At 48.4% G+C, this 25,439-nt stretch overlaps 1 protein-coding gene across 3 annotated transcripts in view; it reads right to left on the bottom strand.

The window, feature by feature from the left end:
- LOC8026720 (protein EFR3 homolog B) overlaps positions 1–20,955 on the bottom strand; it is a 70,421-nt gene extending 49,466 nt beyond the window's left edge. The window contains exons 1-5 of one of the 3 annotated variants that reach the window (XM_029973357.4): positions 20,624–20,955; positions 19,051–19,127; positions 8,227–8,505; positions 4,168–4,289; positions 1,609–1,746 (exon numbers count right to left, since the gene is read on the bottom strand). In XM_029973357.4, the coding sequence (XP_029829217.3) occupies positions 1,609–1,746; positions 4,168–4,289; positions 8,227–8,505; positions 19,051–19,127; positions 20,624–20,627 (620 nt within the window). In that variant the 5' untranslated portion in view covers positions 20,628–20,955. Of the gene's footprint in view, positions 1–1,608; positions 1,747–4,167; positions 4,290–8,226; positions 8,506–19,050; positions 19,128–19,189; positions 19,962–20,398; positions 20,597–20,623 lie in introns of those variants that run through there. The other 2 variants (XM_029973358.4, XM_029973356.4) reach the window with 2 other exon arrangements.
- Positions 20,956–25,439: the final 4,484 nt, after the last annotated feature.

The raw sequence follows: 25,439 nt of genomic DNA, 5'->3' as shown, positions 1-25,439 counted from the left end.
ACGACTTCTAGGACGACCTCGAGGACATTGTCTAGGACGACCATAAAGACGACTTTTAGGATGACCTCAAGGACTACATCTAGGACGACCTCGAGGACTACATCTAGGATGACCTCAAGGATGACTTCTAAGATGACCTCTTGGACGACCTCGAGGACGACCTCAAGAACGACTTCAAGGACGACGTCTAGGATGATCTCAAGGACAACCTTTCGGACAATGCCTAGAGAAATTCATCCTTTCCACTCTGGTGAAAACCAGAGTGGAAAGGCCTGGAAAGGTTGCCGCCATCTATGACCGACAACAACAACCAGAAAACCGGCAAACTGGTTGTCTGGTTGCCACCGTCGCTCATAGATGGCGGTAGCTGTCCAGGGTTTTGTGTCGAGATTTATTTGTCCACAAACATGAAACTGGGAAAACTAGCCCTTAACAGCTCCACTGTAATATCGAGGTTAAAGCAGCTTCCGATGTCTCAGCCACTTCGGTGCAGATTGGCGAAACGAAGCGTGAACTTTGCACTAGCATTACCTCGTCACCGTCAATCTAGCTGTCCAGTCATTACAGACTGAACTTACCTTGAACTTAACTTACTTATTCAGTTTTGGCCGAATGGGTGTGACTTTCAATCACACCCATTCGTAAACAAGAGGCCAAAATATGCCAAAGAAGAGCTTTAATTTTGGCGGCCAAAATAAATGCGCATTATTGTCTGTCTCACCGCTTCTCTGACAGAACATAATTGCTGCCATCCCCCAAGAGAAAGAGTCCCCCAAGAGCAAAAGGAAACGACGCGACGCAAGCAAACGCAGCATCAAGCCGTGGCGACCAACGGAGCGAATCTGAACAAATCCAACGACGACGAGAACAAGAAAAGCTTACGTAACAATTTTTTTCTTTCCTCTCGACCGCTTGAGTAAATGTGCCCCGTCGGCTTGGAGTCACGCTTTTTCAATAGAGCACGTTTGTTGAAGGCACAACGCCTCCTAGATGAAGAGACCCAAGTGCTGGATTTTTCAGGTCGCTTTCCATAGGCCAGCGTGAGACACAGACTGGGCATAAGTTCCGCATCGGCATTTGGCCGACTGAAGCAGAGTTCCAGCGAACGCTGCCGCAGCACTCGTGTCCATTCCGTGCCCCGTGCTGACCTCCGCTGGGCAACAAGAAATTTAGCAACATGGCGTCGTGATCTATGAGGGGTCGAGAGAGAAAACAGATCTGCAGCTGATCCATCGATCCATCCCTCGTATGTGGAGTTGCGTTTTATGAGGAACACAGCTGATGCTCAGATTCAGTTTCAATCTTCCTGCAATGCGCCGCCAATGATCTTTCAAAGTGTCGCCTCACCCTTCTCTCCTGCCCAAGTTTTGTTTCCGAAAGCTTTTGGCAGCAGGCCAAATCTTCTCGCAGATTGGTCTTAACCCTGGCTTTTACCTTTTATTTTTTGTTGCCGTTTCCAAAAGCAGATGGCCATCTCCTATACCCTCTACTATGCTGTGCAATGCACGCATCACTGGTTCACAAAATCTGAGCTAGCTTCAATTAGAATGCGATCTTTCATCAAAAGACGAAGGAAGGTTGCATTCCCTCTCTACGAGAAACACCCACCTGGCGTCCTGCATGTTGAAGAGCAGGGAGGGCACAATCTTCTCCATGTGCGTCTCGTCCCAGATGTTCACCTGAAGGTCGTCGCTCACCGTCTTCCGCACCACGCCCTGCAGGCCGCGCAGACCCGCCAGCCGGAGCCTGCAAAGCGACGGCCAACGTGGAGGAACACGCAAAGGGGCCTGGCAACAGTTTTCGGACTTCCGCCTAATAATTGCAGGAATCAGTCCCTACACTTGGAGAATGAACAACAGAAAAACATTTATGCTTACATACGCTAGTTTCTATTCGAAAAAGATTTAGCCAAATGAAGTGTGCAGTACCCTTCAACTCTAGCACCGTCTCCTGGGTCACATGCGCAGTGACATGATCGTGGGTGACGGAGAGCCTCCAGATGCGTTCTCAAACATGCTCATGAACTCTAGTCATGTGGGAATAGTGAATTTTGAGTTTGAAGCGAATAGTGGTTGTGGCCGAATATTTACAAATTGAATATTGAAACGTTTCTCCAAGCTCTTAACTACCGTGCACCATGCACGGGAGTGCACGGTGCATGTAGTTAGCATGGTGCACAGTAGTAACTACACCATGCATGTAGTGCATGTTGTTTGCATGCTGCGCATCATGTTGTTTGCATGCTGCGGCATGTAAACAACAAAATTCTCACAGCTATCTTAATCGAGGGAATTTATAAATTTGCTCGCAGGATGCAAATATTCTTTCTTCAGTTTCAAATTTGACAAAAAACAAACAAGCACAAATGATGAGCGCGGGTTGCAAAGACAATGCTGCCTAACAGATACTTTGGCGTAATCGCAGCGGGTTACCCCTGTTGAGTGCAATACTCACCAAGCACCTTTGCACTGCAAAGAAACAATAGCCGCAGAGCCCGCAAGATCCACAGGTATTTCTTTCCCACAATGCACAGGTGCTCAGTGAAAGGCCCACTCAATGGGGCTAACTCGCAGCGATCAACACTCGACAAGTATGAATATTGCAGTTCATATTGAAGCAAATATTGATTAGTGTATTATACAAAAATTTGAATATTCGCACAACACTAATGAACTCCCATCGTTCTCTGGTGATCTGGATGTTTTCGCCCCAAATCAACGCACTTCTTAAGCTCCGGTTCTATCACATCGGAACACCACAACAAGTCGGCACTCCTGATGTCCGCAGTGGGTCTCGGACGAGCACCGAAAACATAAGGGCTGACGCGTGTTATTGCCAATTTGCCACAGAAGCAACGCAGAAGAGGCGGTTTTGTTGACTTTGGCTTACTGCATCACAAATGCACAACTTCCACATTTCCTACAGTGACCTCGTGACAATGTCAAGCCACGGTTTCCATGGCCGCCACATCTGGCTGCAAGTCGGGAAATAGTCAATTTAAAGCGGTAGCTTTATAGGGCCAACCAACCTCAGGAGCCACATAAGCACAAAAGTCTGTAAGTCGCTCAGTTTGTAACCGCTAAACGATCTTGAAAAAAACGGCAACCATGGATAGAACCCCAATCACCGGCGTGGAAACAGTGTGCGCTGCTGACAGCTACAAACCCAATACACAGGAATAGAAGGAGCAGAAGCAGGTGGTGTGAGAAAGTGCACAAAGCAGAGAGGGGTGGAAAGGGCAAGAAAGTGAGGAGCAGGAACAGGGGGTGTAGAAAGAGCGCACAGAACGAAAAGTGTAAAGGGCAGAAAAGCATGTTTCCCCTTTTTTTGTGACCCAGAAAATTCAGCCCGAAGGCTTTGTTCCCGGGTGGTGCTGAAGGGAAGCGAGCGCAGCTTCTCAAACAGACAATGGTGTGACATAATCTGTTGTCATGCCAAACTTTCCCCTAGGTGCCATCTGAACTGCCCTAGGCACCACATTTACCACATTTAAATGCGTTTGGCAGAATGACCAAACACGCAGCCCAATCATGTTTTACTTGTGCTGAGAAAAACTAAATAAAAGTAACACTGTAGAATCTTCCATCAAAAAGTAGTTCCACCGCTCCTTATACTTGTCCACACTGGCGCTAGGTGGCGCAAGTTGCCATCCGATTTGAAGGGCTCAGCAATATTTTAAAACAACGCAGACTAGACACGCACCTTCTACTTTTGGTCATCACTTTTTCGTGACCACCATCTGGAATTTTAAGTACAGATTTGATGAAGAGCTGACCTGTTCGAGTGAATTATCCCCAATTTGAGGGGGTGCTTGCTAGGCCTTTAACAGTAGTGAAAATCTGTTCTGCTTTGCTCTCAGCTCTTTGAGGACTCTCAATAATTGGTCAAGGCACCCATTTTTAAACCTGGTATTATAACTGAGACATGGCTCTCCAGTTATCAATGAGCAACCCAAACAATGCTAGACTAAATAATTAAATTTATCTTTAAATAAGTTGTTTAACATTAGCACTAATAGGGTTATAGTGGTCAGTATTGGCTGGCAGACAAACTTTTGCAGGCAGCACTAACCCAGACTTCGTTCAAGAAATGCTCTTAATGTCACAAAAGCAATTTTAACAAACCCCCATATGGGTCTGTGAGCTAACAAGAGCCCAAAGCACTCACTGCTTCCGAAGCTCAGCATCCGGGTTGTTGTCATGGCAAAGGGAGGAAAACTTGGACACAAAGAAGTCATAGCGCCGGTGGTAAGAAGGCGTGTCTTCCTCAATGTTGGCGAACTTGACAAACTGAAATGCACAAGCACATTTGTGTCAGTGCCCCCACCAGGCACAACTCCTCAGAGCCAATATGGAATTCAAAGAAGCCAGAACCACCCTATAGTGCACCCAACTAAGAATGTATATCTTGCCACATCACAACAGCCTTTTCAGTGCTGCAAGTTTTCCGTTTATCTGTGTTTCGTTGTGCAGCTTACCAAACCTGCGAGTACTTGGTAGGGTGCTTACGGTGGCCTTGCAGTAAGTAGCCTTTTTGGCAATGGTAGTGCTATCTCCCAATGGCAGTGTCAATCAAACTATTTTCACGTGCCAATACAAAAGAGAAAGGTGACCCCGAGTTGCTAACACGAACATCATGAAGTTAAAGTACAAATGTGTGATAGTGCGTAAGTCATGCACTGTACGCTCCACCAGCGAGTGAAACCTACTCTCTTCCAATTTTACATCTTCAAAATGTCCTCCTCCTTTGAAGAATGAATCCAAGAGTATTGTTACCTCATTTTATGCTATCAATGCAGTAGTCTTAAACCACTAACTGGCCCCGGTGCACTGCCACTGTCCAGATTCAGATGCCCGAGTACATGGCTTGCCACAGACAGTCCTAGTTCACTTTTGTAATGCAAATTCATTCCAATTCCAGACAACTTGGCCTGGCATCCACATAAGCAACGCTATGAACTCCTCTCCTTGTACATGCGTGAACGTTTGTGCATGCATCTCTAAAAGACTGTGTGTGCTGCCTGGGCACACGCACACAAAGTTGCGCATAATAATTTGATGGATTTTCTTCCTCCGATTGTCATCTCAACAGCTGTGCAAAGGAATGCCTCACTGAAAGTTCTGTTCCTTTTGTACAACGAAGTTTGACCCTCTTGAGGGGTCTCACTGTGCACCCTTTTGCAGGGGGACCACTGTACTCCGCACAAGTGTGAGCTCTTTGTTTGCTTTTCGAAACAGTAATCAGACTCTCCTGGTAATTGGAATAGATTCTAACGTGGGGAAATGGCAAGAAAGCTGAAAAAATTACGGTTCTTCTGTCTACTCCTACAAGATCGTCAGGGTTTTTACTACGCTTCCACACACCTGGGCTCTCGGGATGATGAGTTGGTAGGTTAGAAGACTTTGTTATCTCACCTCACTGGCATGGCAGCATTTCGATGGGGATATTGTAGTTACCTCTGGGTGTATACTAAACTCCTTTGAACTTCCTCCAATGGCATATGTATTTCCCTCACCACTGTACAATCAGCTTGTGTGGGCATTCATACTGCTATAAAAACAGGAAGACAGGTCTAGGTCTTTATTTCTAACTTTTTTTGGTGAGGAGTTGATGTTGCAATTTTAGTATGAAGCGTAGACCGCTAGTAGAACAAAATAAGAGTCACATTTCAGCTTGCTACATGTCCTTCCACCTGCAATGTTGCAATGCAATATAAAATTAAAACCTTTCCTTCAGGTTATAGTCTACCTCCCAACGTTGACTCTGGTACAGGGCTCTCAGCTCCATCTCAACAAAGGGATGCCCCCAAGCGCTGTTCAGGAAACGCAACAGAGCGGCAGCGCAGCTCATCGCCATCTGGATGACTTTTGAGCTGGACAGACCTCAAGGTGAAGCAAAGAGGCATCCATGTTTGTACCCGCAGTGGGCTTGGCACCCCAGCAGCTGGCATGGTGTCTGTGGCCCCTTGACCCTTTTGTGGATATTGTAACTGATCGCCAATTTACTCAAAACCATTCTGCTCTTCATTTCTTCAAGCGTTCGTGGTAACTATAGCGACTGTTGGTTCAGTCTAGTTAAAACAAGGACGGTTACATTCATTTACCATTTCAGTACAAACTTAAAATAGCCATGCTCAGACATTCCGTTGAATGCAACGAAGGCGTGATAGCACCGATCAGCAGTTCCTACTAGTGGTGCAAAACTATCGATAGTACTATCGATAGTATCGATAGTCGCCAGAAATCTGACTATCGATAGTGAAAAAAACTATCGATAGTACTATCGATAGTCGACTATCGAAAAACTATCGATAGTACTATCGATAGTCGACTATCAAAAAACTATGGATAGTCGACTATCGGAAAACTATCGAAAAACTATCGATAGTCGACTATCGGAAAACTATCGAAAAACTATCGATAGTCGACTATCGGAAAACTATCGAAAAACTATCGATAGTCGACTATCGGAAAACTATCGAAAAACTATCGATAGTCGACTATCGATAGTACTATCGATAGTCCACTACCGAAAAACTATCGATAGTACTATCGATTGTCGACTATCGAAAAACTATCGATAGTCGACTATCGGAAAACTCGTTAATCAAATATCAGAAAACTATCGATAGTCGACTATCGTAAACCTATTGATGGTACTGTCGACGATTTACTATCGATAGTTTTGAGACACTAGTAGTTTGCGTCGCTCCCTCTTCTCTTTTTATCGCTTTATTTATTATTATTTATTTTTTTCAAATGGGACACCAATTAGGCCAGGCACTTACCATCCCAACTTTCGTTCAGCTTTCAGTGACGACGAAGACGGGAGTTTGGGCGAGGAGAGAAGAAGGGGGAGGCGAGCGGTAGGACGAGGGTAAGGCGGGCCGGGGAGGACGAAGCAGACGGAACGCTGGAGAAGAGATGGGGAAACCTCTTTCTCTCTTTAGCGTTCCGTCTGCTTCCTCCTCCCCGGCCTGTCTTACCTTCGCCCTACCTTTTTGAGTTGTAACGGACTATAGTGGTGCAAAACTATCGATAGCAATATCGATAGTCGCCAGAGATCTGACTATCGATAATAAAAACTATCGATAGTCGACTATCGGAAAACTATCGTTAATCGACTATCGGAAAACTATCGATAGTCGACTATCGTAAACCTATCAATAGTACTGTCGACAGTTTACTATGGATAGTTTCGCGACACTAGTAGTTTGCGTCGCTCCCTCTTCTCTATTTATCGCTTTAGTTTTTTTCAAACGGGACACCAACTAGCCCAGGCACCTACCATCCCAACTTTGGTTCAGCTTTCAGTGATGACGAAGGTGCATGTTTGGGCGAAAAGAGGAGAAGGGGAGGCGAGCGGTAGGGCGAGGGTACGACGGGCCGGGGAGTAGGAAGCAGACGGAACGCTGGAGAAGAGATGGTGAAACCTCCTTCTCTCTTTAGCGTTCTGTCTGCTACCTCCTCCCCGGCCCGTGTTACCTTCGCCCTACCTTCTTGAGTAGTAACGAACTATAGTGGTGCAAGACTATCGATAGCACTATCGATAGTATCGTTAGCCGCCAGTATAGTAAAAACTATCAATAGTCGACTATCGGAAAAACTATCGATAGTACTATCGATAGTCGACTATCGAAAAACTATCGATAGTACTATCGATAGTCGACTATCGGAAAGCTATCGATAGTACTATCGATAGTCGACTATCGAAAAACTATCGATAGTACTATCGATAGTCGACTATCGAAAAACTATCGATAGTACTATCGATAGTCGACTATCGATAGTTCTGAGACACTATCGATAGTTTTGGAAAAACTATCGATAGTATCGATAGTCAATTTATCGATAGTTTTGCATCACTAGTTCCTACCCTAGTATGCAGCGGAGGGAAATTTTAGTGCACCTCTTACACCCCTCACTCCACGTGGCACTACACCATTGGTGATGCACACAATGACGTCGGGCCAACAGCTGCGCTCTATTGGCCTTGCTATGGTGCAACATGATCGAGCAAGGTCCCTGCACAGCTTCCTTATAGAGCCATCACTTTAAAAGTGATAAATAGACGAATGCTCAGGGGTTTACTTGTCAATTCAACGAAGGACATCAAGCATGCAACGGTGGAGGACTGCGGCTTAATCTGAACTAACCGGGGATCCTTTGACCTGCAACCCGAAACCTCGGTTCCCTTCTCCGTAACGATCGAAGGACGCCCACGCACCGACTGAGTGGCGAGCAGCTGCAGGTCGGCGTTGTGGCACTCGAGGAGCCGCTGCACCATCTTGAGGAAGCTCTCGACGAACAGGTTCAGGCTCTGGGCGTGGCAGGCGACCAGCAGCTGGTCCATGGCCTCCATCGAGATCTCCACGTAGCGGACCCGGTGGCGCGAGATGTCCCGCGACACCCGCACCGCCAGGTACTCCCCGATGCGGTCCAGTTTCTCGGGCGACGACAGCGCGTAGAAGGTTAGCTTCTCCATGTTGTTGCGTACCAGGCCGTCCTGCACGGTTAGCCGTGGCCCCCTTAGCCCACGGGGCACCCCAAAGTAGGGTTCTGCGCTTCCGGTATATACCGGGGATGGCCAAACCACGGCTCACGAGCAGCATGCTTTGAGGATCCAAGTGCGGCTTGCGGCTTTCTGGTAAGCGTATACCCCTCTCCCCACAATGTGTGAAGGAAGGAAGGAATACGAATTTTCAGCCCGCGTAAGTAAACTATGCGTCGCAAAAAGCCGAAACTCTGTCGGAGTAAGGCACTAGGGGTTGGGACAACATTAGAAATTTTAAGAACATGACGTAATCTGGATCAAAAGATAAGAGAGAAAGATGAAATTTCTCTACGAACCGACATCCACCTAAGCCTAATTTTGTCAAAAAAAGAAATGACATTGCGGGCACCCATGATTTATTTAGAGTGAAACAAACTTCTCTACAATTTTAGTCAATTCCTCCATGACATTTCCTTACTCTTTCTCTGTACTTAACTTTTTCTAGCTTCATTTTTCACAAAACCACCAGCATCACAGATTGATAAGGTCAAACAAAACTGACAAGCATTCAAACGGTCTAAACTCATTGCAGAAAAACAAGCACGCTTAACCTTGCAGCAGTTTCGCCTTGCTGCTGCCCGTAGGGAGGTAGGACACCCGGAATCCAGTTCAACAACAAAAATGTTTATTACCTGTTGGCTCCCCAGCACCGACTGGCCGCTGGGCAGAGTTGGCCCCACACATATAGTGGAGGGCGCGGTGCTTTCAGCGCCCCCACTCGGCTTAAGCGCGCGAGCGCCCCTACAACCTATAGTCTGCTTTCTTGCTCCGCTTTTCTGCTACTCTCATTCTCCTTTTTATCTATGGAGCACCGATGTCAACACTTACGGTTGGCGGCAATGTTGGCAACATACCGGGTGTCACAAAAGAAAATTTACACGGTCTTTTTTACCAGAAAAATAAACTAGGCATCGCCGAACGCCCATACTCCGCCCAAAGGTAGCGCTAGAGGTCACAACCAGATGCCAAAGTTTCAGCCCGAGCCGATAACTTAAACAAAAGTTACGATTGATTTTCTGAAAATTTCAATGGGGAAAAAGGCGACCAACGGAGTTTTCGAACACGTGGGCTCTATGCCACCAGAAACCAAAAACGGGCAAAAATGGGCTCCATTTTCCGATTGAAATTTTCAGAAAATCACTTATAACTTTTGATTAAGTTATCGATTGGGCTGAAACTTTGGCATCTGGTTGTGACCTCTAGCTCTACCTTTGGGCGGAGAATGAGCGTTCGGCGATACCTAGTTTATTTTTCCGGTAAAAAAGACAGTGTAAATTTTCTTTTGTGACACCCTGTACTTCACCGTTTTAGCGCAAACCATAAAAAGGTCTGACACTTGAGAGTTTACATGCCAGTCCAAGGAAGTGCATCCAGCCTGCAACGATGAAGTATACTGAGGTTTAATTGAAACCCCTTGGGAATTTTCTCACATGCGACCGCAGTAACCAAAAAGGGCCGAAGTCAAATTTAAAGTTAGCAATTGGCTACCTGACGTAATGCAAGCATGTATATTAAAGTCAGTAGCCAAAAGATGTGTTGGTTTTTTACTCAATATTTACACGTTCTACCAAAGAAAATGAAAAAGGAAAGGCTGTCAATTATCTATAATCAACATTCTGAACTCCTTTCAGCCCTGGTAATAAGTACAAGGCCTTTCTACTAGGCAGCACTCACAAGCGCCTAATGTTTCCTACAGTAAGTAGTGAGCTACACTTTTCACTGTCAAGGCAAGTTTTTTGTTTTGTTTTTGATTCAGAAGGAATACCTTCACATTCATTAATCAACTGGAACAGTGCAGATTTTGCCCCTTTCCCCAAAAGATAGATTAAGCTGAGCATAAAGCCTGGTTAGAGGCCAACCAGCGATATTGATTTTCTGCCAGGGAGATAATGGTGTATTCGCCCGACAGATTTTGATCTCCAGAGAACACCGAGTAGTATGTCACAGATCTGCGACGAGGAAAGACCACAAGGAAAAGGGCGTGGAAAAAGGTATGTAATATGACAAATTGAGGTGATCCCCCTTTTTGAAGGGTGTTTGCCGTGCTGAAAACCGTTTCAAACAACTTTATAGCGGAGGTTGCATTGGCAACATGTCAAATAATTATTGCCTGACAACTGCTTTCCACATGGAGATACATTCCTTGAACTCTGATACATTATACTTTACGTGAAACAACTGAGTGCCACGCAGTTCAGTGAGAGGAGTCTTTCTTTTGTGAGTGTGTTAGCCTTCCGGGGCTTGTCGGTCAAAAGGCAGAAAAAGAGAAAAAGAAAGGCACCCAAAAGCTCAATGCTGCTGACCTTAATCCTTCCCCAAAAGAACCGGTCACTCCCACGGAATGACGGATATTCTGGTGGCAAAGTTGCAGATTCTTAGCGACTCCTTGCTGGCTTGGGGGATTAGCGAACATTAGCGACGCGGTGCACACGACCTCAAAACTCGACGACATTCAATCCCCTCCTGGGAGAAAAGATCCATAGTGCAAATACACCATAATCACTTCATCTTTGCTTTCCCAAACCTGCAACAATTTGGAAGGAGGAAAAAAGGACAAAGAAAGGCTCTACACCTACCTTTCTCAGAGGAAAAGGGATCAAACTATTGGGAGATAATTTACGGGATGAGCAAGCAAGGAAACATAGAGGGCACGTATAGTATAGCAGTTCCAGATGAAAAAAAGTTGGTTTTCAGGGGCATGCCGACCCCTTTCAAGAAACGAAACCTTATAATCCCATCACTCAAAAGAGGTCACAGAGCACACACCGGCAGCAAAAGCCAAGTGCACTATTCCCCTCTTTACGGATAATGAAGGAGAGAATGCTCTACCGTTATTCTCAGCAAAAGGTTTTCCTTTTTTTTTAATATTTCTTGGCCCGACCTTTTAAGGAGCGGTTATTGTTCCACTTCCTAAAAGCCCACTAAATGGATAATCCCATTCTGAAGAGATAATCCCATGTCAGGTAAACTCTCAAAGAAGGCTTTCCTAAACTACCCCCAGTGCCAATGCCCAGAATTGTTCACTTTGGGACAAAGAGTGAGCCAGGGAAAAAGAAGCAATTTGTGCATCAATTTATTTTTCCCAGAAACTAGCTTTTGTATCAAAACCAAAGCTGCTGCTTAGATGTTTTATAAATGCAAACAATTCGCACTTACTGTAGTAAATGTGACCAATTTATAAAATCTTTTCGTGGTCCATTTAACTCCTTAACCCACCCCCAAAGGATAGCCCGACTCCTATTTCTGGCTTAATTCACTATATTTTTTTTAAACACAAAAAAGATAGCCCACTCCTAGTAATAGAAGTGCTGTGATCATTGATGGCCTCAGCATAAATGCGGCTAGTTAGCTTTAGCAGGATATAAGCAGGCATTGCTGACTGGCAAGTAGAGTCATCTTTTTAACAAGCTTGGATGGGACACGACCTAAAAATAGCAATTTTTTCAAACTTTTCTTGATTGTAGACCAAAAGTTCGACCACTTCAAATTTTCACCCGATTTGCTCTCAATGTTAGGTGGGCTAACTCTCGGGATTTTACGGTAATCATTCTGAAAGATTGGTGGACAATAAAATCTGACATTCGGCCTCACTCTATATAAATAATAGAAATAATGTCCTCTAATGAAACAAAAAGCAATCAAAACTATGAGCACAAAGTTTAAAAAAATTCTGTCCTTACCTATGACGACGCTGCATGAGCACTTTTTGCTCCATTAGGAATGCCGCATGCGTACTATTTACGAGGTGCTCTTCACAAACGTAACCGGTGAAAGGGTACAATAATTGCGCTAGTTCATATCACGAAGACAAGTTGAAAGGGCATAGACGGAAACGTTAAAAGGATATGGACACACAACCAACATTAATTGGCGTACGGCACATCGTGGCAGGCGCCGGGGGTAAGGTATACACTCGACTCTGTTGCAGCATGACCTGGCAAACACCAGCTGATATGGGCCCAGTGAGCATGAGAACCGACAAGAGCGAGGCACATGACAACGGATTGCAGGGGGAAAACTATGGTGCTATCACCCGCCTTTCTTAATTTGATGCTCATATTGGCTAACATGGAGCCATACTGCATAGCTTTAGGCACTTGCCAAATTAATGTGAGTGCCACATGTACCCTGCAGCTAGCTGCCAGTGTGGTCATGAGATCACTAATCAGAGTAATATTTCAACACTTCAATTATAAGCAATTGAGTGAGCTTCGCTCCTGACCACCATGCACAAATGGACACTGTTGCCTCCACTCAGATGTCAGATTAATGGAGAGCTAACAAGAAATATCATCTTGCCGGACTGGTCAGAGCGACCGGAGGTGAGTGGGTTGGTTTCAGGATTTTTAGTGCAAGTGCAGAGCGATCTGGGAGGTGAGGAATGTTTTTGATGCTGTTGAATAGCAAGATGGAAGTTCTGCTTCGTCAATGATTTGTTGTTTTCTTTTGTTTTCTACACGGACAATAGAAAATAAAGGAACGAATCCCTGGAAACTACAAACTACCGTAAAATACCGTGGAAGTGCCCACTTTGTGCCCACTATCAACATTTTCCAATCCTCCAAATTATATGTTAAAGGGATAGTGAACCGAAATATGGATTTCGCAAAATAAGGCCGCAGAAGCAATTAAACGGGATGCTACAAACTCCAAAAACTCACTCATATACATTAATATCTCAGACGGATGGCCATATTTTTGGGAAAAGAAAGGCGCGATCAAGCGAGGACTCTGACGTCACAATCCTCCTGGAAAAATTGAGAATGAGAGGAAGCGGCCTCAATTCTCTCCTCCTCGCTTCGATTCCCCATCTCCACGAGACGAAGTGAGAAAATGAGGGAATAAGAATCGTAACGTCACGTCTCGTTCGCCTCGCTCGTGTTCAGTCGCGCATTTCTTTTCCAAAAATACGGCCATCCGTTAGGGATATTGCTGTATGAGTGGTGTTTTTAGGTTCTGCAACGACTTGTCTATCGCTCAAGCCCTGTTTTGTAAACTTCAAAATTCGGTTCAGTATCCCTTTAAGCGCCCAATTTGGCCGGACAAGCGCCCATGTCTAGATTAATTCAATCTTCAGTGAAAGTGGGGCAGGCTATCCCCCAGTATTTTGCGGTAGTCATAGCCATGGGATTGTTTACAAGATCCGGCGCACCAACTACACTCCGTGACAACTTTTCTTCGCAACGCAGTGGACAGGAGGAGAGCCCGTGCACAGCTTTATTCAGCGCTCAAAATGGGAGAGGGAACACATGCCTGTACCCTCCACTACATTGCCATGAAAAGTTGTCGCCAAGTATAGATACAAAGATCTTTTTTTTTTTTTTTTTTTTTTTTGCTATTCAAGACAATGTTTTTGAAGTCTTACATGTGTTTAGTCTGTTCTGTAAAAAGAAAAAGAAAAAACTAGGAAGGAATTATGACGTACAAGAGCCTTAGAATTAAAAATATTTGAGACTCTTGACCAACCAGAAAAGGCGACCACATCTTTAGATTTTTGTATCCCTTAGAAATGAAGTATCCAGCCTCGAATAAAACAAATCCTTAAAAGGGAAAGATGGTTTAAAGGGGCAGAGCAACAATTTGCGGACTTTGGCTAATTAATTGCGGGGATTGATCCCGGCCACATATAAAACGAAGGATCGAAAACTATTCTTTCCTGCTTGCCCTAGTTTTCATTAAAAAAAAAATGAAAGCCGCTTACAACTCCCTGTAACGCCGAATTAGAGCGCAGCTCTTGAGGAGGAGGAGGGAAGGGCACTGGGGGGGGGGGGGGGTTAAACTAACCAGGGGGGGTCCGTTACCTTGGGGGTCACGTGACCCCCAATGCCGATGATGTCATCACTGACGTCACTGATGACGTCATCAGTGACGATGACGATGCGGGTACCGATGACGTCATTAGTGACGTCACTGATGACTTCACCAGTGATGATGACGATGACGATGCGAATGTCGGTGACGTCATCAGTGACGTCGCTGATGACGTCATCAGTGATGATGACGATGACGATGCGGATGCCGGTGACGACATCAGTGACGTCACTGATGACGTCATCAGTGATGATGACGATGACAATGCGGATGTCGGTGACGTCATCAGTGATGATGACGATGACGATGTGGATGCCGGTGACGTCATCAGTGATGATGACGATGACGATGTGGATGCCGGTGACGTCATCAGTGATGATGACGATGACGATGTGGATGCCGGTGACGTCATCAGTGATGATGACGATGACGATGCGGATGCCGGTGACGTCATCAGTGATGATGACGATGACGATGTGGATGCCGGTGACGTCATCAGTGATGATGACGATGACGATGTGGATGCCGGTGACGTCATCAGTGATGATGACGATGACGATGCGGATGCCGGTGACGTCATCAGTGATGATGACGATGACGATGTGGATGCCGGTGACGTCATCAGTGATGATGACGATGACGATGCGGATGCCGGTGACGTCATCAGTGATGACGATGACGATGTGGATGCCGGTGACGTCATCAGTGATGATGACGATGACGATGTGGATGCCGGTGACGTCATCAGTGATGATGACGATGACGATGTGGATGCCGGTGACGTCATCAGTGACGATGACGTCATCGGGGGGTCACGCGACATCGGCGGGGGGTCACGTGACCTCGAGGAGGGGGCCACGTGACCTCAGGGGAGTCACGTGACTTCGGGGGGTCACGTGACCCCCCACGAGGTCACGTGACCTTGGTGGGGGGCTCGCGCGGTGCATTATGGGACATTTCCCATGATGCACCGCGCGGTTACGCCGACGGCGACGGCGACGGCGACAGCGACGGCGACGCCGACGCCGACGGCGACGCCGCTCAAGCCGGAAACGGGCCCCTAAGAGCTGCGCTCTAAAAAGTGAAAGCCGTTTACAAATCCCTGTAACGCCGAATTGGAGCGCAGCTCTTGAGGAGGAGGAGTGAAGGGTACTGAGGGGAGGGTAGACCCCTCCTCCTCCCCTCATTCTTTAATATGCTCCGGGGGGGGCGGTCACGTGACCTCGGGGGGGGGGGGGGGGGGGGGTATCACGTGACTTCGGGGAGGGGGGTCACGTGACCTCAAAGGGGTCACGTGACCTCAGAGGGGTCACGTGACCTGGGGGTCACGTGGGGGTCACGTGACCTTGAGATGACCTTGGGGAGGAGACCACGTGACCACGGGACCTTGGGGTCATGTGACCCCCAAGGTCACGTGACCCCTCCCAAGGTCACGTGACCCCACGTCTCCCAAGGTCACGTGATTCCTTGAGGTCACGTGACCCCTCCCAAGGTCATCTCAAGGTCACGTGACCCCAAGACCCCACGTGACCCTTTGAAGGTCACGTGACCCCCAAGTCACGTGACCTTGGGAGACGTGGGGTCACGTGACCTTGAGATGACCTTGGGAGGGGTCACGTGACCTTGGGGGTCTCGTGACCTTGGGGGTCACGTGACCTTGGGATGACCTTGGTTACGCCGACGGCGACGGCGACGCCGACGGCGACGGCGACGCCGCTCAAGCCGGGAACGGGCCCCTAAGAGCTGCGCTCTAAAATAAAAGAGATTGGTATCTCTGGCACCCCTCAACTCAACATTGAAGTGGCACCAGCTTCGCCTGTGATGTCATTCGGAGTGGCGATGGTTTCCGGTTGGGTTCTTCTGGCTTCCGTTTCCCCAGCGCTCCCCGGGTCGCCAGGCTCGCCGCTCTCCCGCTCTCCCGCCGATTCCCGACCAACATGGCGGCATGGGCGGACGGCCTGAGCGACGTAGAGCGCAAGATGCTTGCGACGCGGCGGGCAGTTGAAGTCGAAGTCGAGGTCGAGACACCAGGAAGAATAACGATACCACGATACTACGGACCACAACCAACGCACTCCGTCGAGCGAGGGAAAGACAAAACGTCCGGGTTGCTCGTGTAGCCGCCATAGGCGCCTCGGGCGTCGACGGATGAGGGCGACGGCAGGTTCTGTTGACTTGCGGTAGATGGCGCCACAAATAATTCATACCCTTTTAGCGGCAATATTAGGCTTTTGAAGCGTTTCTGCATGCCTAAACAACAAGATTTTTAAACTTAACCTTAAATCAAGCTTACAATTGCCTAACACTATCACTTACAAAAACCACTACGAATGACGTCACACCACAGGTTCCATTTGCGGCCACCATGTGGCCGCAGGTTGGGAAAAAAAGTGTTTTTGTTTTGTGATTACGCAGCGAAATAGAGGTATTTCGGGGTAAGGTGGCACTTTTTCTCTTACTTATGCCGAAGTAAACAATATAAAAAATACAAGCTGCACATTCGTTCAGTGTTAAAATCATTGCACCGCCCCTTTAAGGTTAAAGAGTAACTCAACTCTTGCATTTTTCAATGTTTCTTTCCGAACAAAAAAAAAGTGGATCTGATGAATGCTTATCTGGTAACCAAAATTTAAAACCAGAACAAACAAGAAAAAAAATTAGAAGAAACCGATTTCATATTTGTAACCGTAACTGTAACAGTAAGCGAACCATTCTTATTTTCGGTTTAATTCTCTGGTTACAAGTGGTAGTAAAATGTCAAAAAACATTTAAAATCATTGTGAGCTCTCTGACAACCTATACTCGATCAGACTAAAAATATAAAAAAAGTAGCGCACTTTACACCAAAGCAAACATACTGGTTTTGCTTTGATTAAAACAAAAAAAAAAGTGGCAAGCGCTTTATTCTACGACAAGCACAGACCATAGCTTTCTTCTGTATTAATTGGCATTTCATCAAGTTTCTGCATCTAAGTTTAAAATTCCCATTGAAAAATTGTGTTTCTCGCATTTAAATTACCATAAATGCCCGTACCAAGATCGTTGTCATGCTGGACAGAACCAAGGAACATCTAGTACGTTGGAGTCCACATCGGCTTGCCGGCCTGACTCCGGCCAGATTTTTATGTTTCTGTGTAAATAATTGACATAATTGCTCTCTGTCTGCCATCTGCCCATCTGTCTCTCTCTCCCTTTTGAAAGAACCTAGGACACTTTAAACCCACGAAGCTGTCTTACGTCACCATTTTTGCGAACTGCAGCTCCAGTTCCAGCTTTACTCTCAAATTTCTGCCTAAGTCACTAGTGGGCTGCATTCTGGAGCTCATATTATTGCACCTTATAAGTGTGCATTCATACGGCATAAACACGTCTGGTTTATACATCATTTCCTTGAGCAGTAATAAGACATGGCCCCGTGAGGGACGTGCCAGACCAATGTATGTAAAAGCGGCACGCACGGCTGTTGCTACGTAAACCAAGAAGCTGCAATTTTTCACATTCATACAAATGTCAAGTGGGCAGCGACAGATGGCTCAGGAAGGAAGATCCAACTACACGGCTAGTGATTGTGCATCTCAAAGTGATTAGCAACTTAGTATGATTTATCCCCCTCGTTGATTGAAGAGTAACACTTTTTCACAAACCTCTTCTCCTTGCAAGGAAGAGGGGAGGGGATAGAGCAGGGGTGGCCAAACTGCGGCTCGTGAGCCGCATGCAGCTCTTCGCGTGTTAAAGTGCGGCTCGCAGCTCCCTCCACAGCCTTCCACTCCTCTCCCCCGTCTCCCTATAGTACCGGTCACACGAGCTCTTCCCCCAAAAGAGACTGCTTGAACGCATTTTAAATCGAACGACAGGTTGCAGTTTGGTAGTCTTGTGCTGCTTCTAGTTACGTGCAGTTAGACTGCTCTTGACTTGGATAAATTGAAAGTAGTTTGAGTTTCATTTATTTCTCTGGACAAACGTTTGCCCCACCCCCGCAGCTCTTGGAAGTTTCATACTTCTGTTTGCGGCTCTTTGGCTGGGTCAGCCTGGCCACCCCTGGGATAGAGCATGTCTTGAAAGAAGGGGTGCGACCACAACATATACACCAAATACACCTGCTGAAAAGTTTAATGCCGTCCATGTCTGTTGCACTCTGTGTTCATCCCTTGTGCTAACTCGCGTTCAAATCCTTCAAGGGTGTTTAACCAACTTTCTCGCCTGCTTCTTTCAGAATAAGCCATTCATGGCATGGATGACCGATGTAATAAAAATAAATCGCACCGGTCAAAATAACATTTCTTTCTCCTTATCGCAAACGTCCAAATAATTAATAAAAGGCTCTTTCGTGTGTCCTCGGGAAGCGACGTTAGGAGTGTTAAAATAACACGCCCGGGTATTTCGACAGTGGACAGATCACCGTAAAAATAGATAAAAAAATCAGGGGAATCAAACCCACGACTGCTGCACTAGCTCGGAAGAAACACTGGGATGTTGTGCCATTCACTTTCTTTTGTATGCAAGCATTTCTTTTGACCGACTCTACTGTATGTAACAATTTAACAAACTGGAAGCATAAATGTTGCTAAAACTAGCAAAATTTTTTTTTAGGGTTTTTTTTTTTTTTTTGGCTTTTGGAAACGAATGTGGAGAAGGGGGCAGAGAACGGAGTGGCTCAAGAAAGATGCCCTCGGCATGGAAACTCACCTCGGGATTAGCCGGGAAAATGTTGTCCACGAGGCGCTTGTAGCGCGGCCGTAGCGCCGCACAGCAGCCGCAGCAACCTGCAATCCCCGCAGTAGCCGATCAAGTGGCGGCGGCGCATCGGACAGCGCGTCGCACTCACAGTCGTGCTGCTCGCACTGCTTGAGCACCGAGCCGACCCACTGGCTCTCCACGCACCAGCGAAGACCCGCCGTCAGAAATGCCATTTTTACGACTCCCCCTCCTACTTCTAGCTATTGCTCTACGAACGGTTTAGTGGTGCGGCCGCATCGAGTGAGGGGTTAGGAAGGCTAGCTAACGAGGCCTGGCATGGCGCTCAGCGGAGCAGGCGACCGAAGGCCCAAGCCGCCCGTAGCGACGCCCACACGCAGAGTGGAGGCGACGGGTCGACCACGGTGACGCCGTCGCGGAACGAGAGACATCGACGCACGGGAGTGAGCATCGCTGTGCCGTTCAGTAGAGCGCTTGGCCGAAGCGGTCCCTCCTGCGACACTTGCGGGGTGTCCGCGCGGACTCGATATCCTAACGGCCCGTCGATCGACCCGAAAGACCGTAGTAGGCGCGCGCTGCGGACGTTCGGCGTGCGCCTGTGTGCAGCGCAATTCGCGACCTATTTTCTTTTTTTCTACCCTCGCGGTGACCTCGACCTGGCGTTAGCGTGCGAGAGACCGAAAATGCAGCTTCCGCGAAGGTGCGCAGACACTACTACGGCCGTCTGCCATCGGGCAAAGCGCTAGTATGTCGTCTGCTAGAAGCCAGATCTAGCTTTCCCCCCGTTTCGTACGCGTGCACAGTGCTCCAAACAAGGAACTAGGAAACGCCAGCGTCCGCGGGTTTCATTTACTCAACCGACACTCGAGACGATCCTCATGTTTTCTTTTTGTTTCCCGAAGGGTACAAACTGTCTGATCCGAGAACGAACCAAACAGAGCTTTAATATGATGCACGCTGAATCGGTGTGTTCCGAAACAACTTTGTTTACTTTTCGGTACCACGCTCGCAGAACTGCCAATCATCATCATCTCTTTTGTCAACTCTTTTGTGTTCGTGTTCGTCCGCTTGTTTTCCGTCCCGTCACAAACAACTATTTTGAGAATCGATTACCGAGAAAGCTCGAACTGTTCGAAAGCAGGAGGACGTATTAGTTCGAGAGTCTAAAGTTTGTAGTCTTATGGGTTCCTCATTCCGTTCGAGTTCGAAAATACGCGGAATGCAGAACAGCTGATTCCAGAGTGTACGGGCGACCAAGCTGTTTTGGTCCGGCGTTAGCGATTTCGGCCTTTGCCGCGGTCACCGCTTGCCCCGAGCCCAGATCGTGAAAGCTTTCAACCGTAAAAAGGACGGCTGACGCCTCGGCGATCACGTCAGCTGGCCGGAACACCCGACGCTCCCGTAGGCCGCTCCCCAGACGCCGACGGAACGTTCGGAAGACGCCCCATGCACGCTGTCGCCGGGGGTGGAATGTCGCATCTTACGCCAACAGTCAACGCTTCGTGCTTCCACTACTGTAGCCGAGTGACCCTAGGAAATGTCCGACAAAGCGGTCGCCACTCACCCATTGCAAAAGTACGAAAGTTCCACCTGGTTCCGTTTCCAAGTTCGCGACGACGGCGAAGTCAAAGGCGCCCGGGTATTTGGGTTTCCGTTTCGGATGACTGAAGTCAGATGGCGCCAGGGTAGGGCCCCAAAAATTGGGTGCTTTTTCAACGTAATTCTGGTTATAAAAATCCCTGGAGATGTTTGATAAATTGACGCGGAAAGTGAAATAACACTTTCTTTAGACACCGTTTTTGCGCCGATAGGATAAATATTTTTGGTATCTGCAACGTTCTATGCGGCAGCGCGCGAGTGCGACCACCGGACGGCCATCTTGCATGCGGCGAAATCGCTTTTCCGCTAGCGTTACAGAGCCTGGCGGCAGCGTGCAGAAGCAACGCTGAAGTCACGTTTTCTACTCGTTCGTCGTCATTCGCCGAACAAGTTTTTTTCTTTTTTTTTTTTTTTAATTTTGTGAAAACAGTGCGACTTTCCTTTGAGTACAAAACGAGCGTGTTGGCAACAGTAATTAAACACGAGGAAGTTACATAGAAACATAGAAAGGGGGGACGGACAACGAAGACTTCGTTGTCCGTCCCCCCCTTTCTATGTACCTTCCTCATGTTCAATTGCCTTTGAGAACACGTAGAAAGTTTTACAAAAGCGCAGCGTTGCAGGAAAAACGCACAACTCGTAGAAAGCAAGTTTCGCCGGTCTCGCGGCGTGATGAATCAAGCTTCCTTGGCACGCCGAAGTGCTACGTCTCTGTGCCTTCGTACGCTTAGATGCTGATCAAGAATCGACGCCGTGTGGACGTGTTTTGCCAGTGCAATGAGCGTGAAGGCGTATGTGCCCCTGGAGCAGCGTTTTACTTTACTCTGACGACTGTATTTGTGATTTGCGGCACTCGCGGTTCAGAAGCGAGCTTGATCCAGTGTCCAGTGACGACGGAAGAAAGGAAACGGGGGCGGCAACCCTTTTTTTTTAGACGCTTATGGCAATCAATTCAGTAGAACAAAAATCTTTATTTCTGTACACCCCCCCCCCCCTCCCTCCCTAGCTCCATTGTTCAAAAGTGGCGATGTGCCCGTCTCCCCATTTTTGCCTTCTAAAACCTTCCTTGCTCCACAGCGTCAGCGCCATGTGATCCATTAGGGTAGATTTGGAACATGGCCATGGTTAATTGTGCATGCGAGCAACCATACATATATTTCCCCGTTTGTTGATAACAACTTGCCGAAACAGCTGGACGATCAAGAACTCCGCGGCCGATATATGATGCAAAAACATCTACGCGCGACACACCTTTAAAACTTTGTCGCGGCGTAGATTCTTGATCGGTATCCACGCGTACGAAGGCACAAACACGCAGCGCTTCTGAGTGCCGAGGAAGCTTTGATCACGCCGCGAGACCGGCGAAACTTGCTTTCAACGAGCTATATATGCCTTTTTTCAGCATTTTTCTGCAGCGCTACGTTTTCGTAAAAATTTCCACGTCTTCTCAAAGCAAGTTATCACCTACCCAGGGGCTCACAGCACTCTCAGCAAGGCAGGATCCACCATCCTCCATCAAGTCCAGACGGAGACCTTCCTCAACCCGGCGCAGTTGCACTCGTGGTATCCAGATAACTACGACCCGTCTTGCAGCAACTTTCGCGAGATCGCCACACTCCACCATATACTCTGGGGGTGCCCGGAGCTGCTGCTTCATTCGAAGAATAAGGAGTTCATCAAGCGAGCCAGGCAACCAGGCACCTGGGAATCCTTCCTGCGGGATCTGACCCCAAGACTCAGAAAATTCTTGTCCAGCTGGCCTCGGACGTCGCCGGGAACATCGCGTCTCGTCTGTCGACCGAGGGGATCACTTCGTCAAGTCTCTCCCTAGGAGAGACTCGCTTGACGCGGGGATCTAACAATTTTGGGCCCAATAAAGTCCACGTCACCTCACCGCTTGTACAAGGGTTTAATTCGGCGAACAGAGGCGTACCAACTTGTTTTTGAGGGGGGGGGGCAAACCAACCCCCCAAGCCCGGGAGGCAGTGCCCTTGGTCTCCCTTCGGCGCCGCCGGCCAGTGTTTGCCCTGCCCGGTGGCGGCTGTTTCGGGGGGGGGCGGGGGGGGGGGGGCAAAACATGCCTTGCCCCCCCCCCCCCCGCCCCCACCCTGAAAACTGGGGGGGCGACCGCCCCCCTTGCCCTTGCCCCCCGGTTGGTACGCCCATGTGGGCGAATGACGACGAACGAGTAAAAAATGTGTCTTCAACACTCTGCCGCCACGCCAGCCTCTGCAACGCTCGCAAAAACGCGCGTGTCGCACAATGAGCCAAAACCAGAACCAGAAACCAGAGCAAGAGGGAAAGGAGATACGGCAGTTTGATACTTTAGACCCATGTTACGGGTAAAAAAAACAGGACGCGGGATGGCCAAAAAAACATGCTTTTCGTGCAAGGCTCGTCAAATTATGAGGCGCTGGAGAAATACAGCATTCTGCGTTAAGTCCTTATTTCGAACTCTTTTTGTTCGCCTTCCGCCCATTGGAAAGCATGCGGGAAGGGCCTTAAAACGCACCTGGTATCGCTGCGCCGCAGCGTTCTTCCGCATCAAAAAGTTCGTCTGCTTTCCTCGCCGTCACCATGGCAACAAACGCCGAATGAATAGAAGCACGCACGGTACCGCCGCGTGAAGCCAGCAACAGCTGACGCCATTTTACGAACGCCGTCTGCTAGCCAAAGCCGAACGCGGTGTGTCAGATCAACCGCCTCCGCCGGAGCGCCGCTAGCAAAGACGACGAAGCTGAGACACGCCGACGGCGATCGAGCAAGCAACAACACCGCGGGACGACTGCAGCGGCGGCATTTATTCGGATCAAAGGCCGCCTTCGCCGGTGCGGTACTAGCAAAGACGACGAAGCTGAGGCACGCCGACGGCGAATGGGCGAGCAACAGCACTGCGGGACGACTGCAACTGCGGCATTTATTCGGATCAAAGGCGCGAAATAAGCAAGAACAATTTTTATTTGAATCATAACATCCGATATCCAAGTTGGGGACCAGATATGTTTGCAGGGTCTTTCCTGTGAACTTTTTACAGAGACACGGGGTGCCGCATTCAAAACACAGCTCCGTTTGCAAAATATGGGGGCCCTGAAAAGGACCGTTTAGACCGCTACCAGAACCTATAACTGACGTAACGAGCACTTGACGAGCGGTTGGCGGATAAGTCGTCTTTATGCATGCAGGCAGGTGACGGGCTCAGTCACCGGGGCCGTCAGAATCCTCGCCCTGTCTGCGTCGGGGCTCTAGATTTTGGCGGCCGCAGCGACGAACGACTGGAATCTATTAGTGTTTCCGCGCGCCTTCCCTTTCCTCCAAAACATGAACTTTGCAAGGTGACCAGTGAAATGGTGGCTCTCGCGCCGTCCAGATGGAAGAGCGTTCTTGAGGTGGGCCCAGGTGCAATCCACCTTATTGGTGTGCGCACCGGTGTTCGCGTCGACAAAGTGCAGCTTGTGGTTGACGGCAGGGCCGTACCCAGAAAAATATTTCGGGGGGGGGGGGGGGGGGGGGGTTTCGGGGACAACGGCGGCCATTTTGAAAATGTCTATTGTCTTATTTTCACCTATGAATCATGCGCATCGGTGGCATATAATGGAGAGTTATAGCAAACCGGAGAACCGGTCCCGGTTTGGTACCCGGTAGCCGACCGGTGCCACTGCGCGTGCGCAGAGGTGGAGATTAAAATCGGCTGGCTGCAAGTGCACCGACCAGGGCCGTGCCCAGAACAAAATTTCGGGGGGGGGTCAGAACCCCCTAACCCCCCCCCCCCCCCCCCCCACCCTGGTTACGGCCCTGGTTGACGGTGAGGTGCGTGAAACGAGCGTCATCTGCAAGCTTGCGATAGCCAGCCCAACAATCGGTGATTATTCTTGTTCCAGGACGGACCCACTCGGCTATTAGCCCTTGCACGGTTTTAGCGTTACGGGTCTCCACGGGAACAAGAAAGCAGCACCCGCTGCAAAGCGCCACACCGCCGAAAACCCACTGGCCAGGCCTTAAATACCCGCGATGGTACTTGTGCCGACCGAACATACTCTCGTCTAGTTCTACAGTCACGCCTTCGCCACCAATGATGTCTGAATACCACAACCTCCCGACAAAGGCTCGCCCAATCAGTCATTGTCTTACTTGCGATATCAGCCTCCCGCTGAATGACGGCGCACGGTAGGTTCCGGCATCCGGAAGATGATTTTCACGAGTTGGAGAATCGTCAGGTGGCGATCCTTCGAAAAAGGAACCGCTCCGTACCGAGACCTCGCCCCGGCACTGAACTTTGACCGGCTTCCTCCTGGGCACCTCACGAGTCATCCACACACCGCACCTCCCCACCCCCCACCGTGTAGCCATCCGCAGATCTAGCGCGGACTTGCAGCTTGTCATCGCAGCTTCCCACTCTGGGCGCGCACGAAAACCCAGGAGCCAGGAGCAGGCCAACGCGCTAAAGCAAATTAATTGCTTCAAGAGGGTCTTTCATGGCGCCATGAAGACGGCGCAAGTTGAACGACATGGCACTGCGATGCTCGCCTCTGGAAGAATAAAGCGCCGAGGGGGAACTGCGCGCTTCTTTGCATTTATTATTTTTATTTCATCCGCCATTTTATACCTCGTGACACAATTGTAACAAACTCATTGGTTGAACGGTCGGACCACACCATCGCGTGACAAAACAAACGCCAAACCAGAGTCCTGCCAAACGTATGTCCACAGACGGCATCGTCACAGAGAAGGGAGCAGTAGTGGTCCAAACTATCGATAGTACTATCGATAGTATCGATAGTCGC

Source organism: Ixodes scapularis, unplaced genomic scaffold (genome assembly GCF_016920785.2).
Source record: "Ixodes scapularis isolate PalLabHiFi unplaced genomic scaffold, ASM1692078v2 PGA_scaffold8__174_contigs__length_109621045, whole genome shotgun sequence".
Classification (NCBI taxonomy): Eukaryota; Metazoa; Arthropoda; class Arachnida; order Ixodida; family Ixodidae; genus Ixodes; species Ixodes scapularis.
Note: the sequence above shows the minus strand (reverse complement) of the source record. Positions and strands in the feature narration are given on the sequence as shown.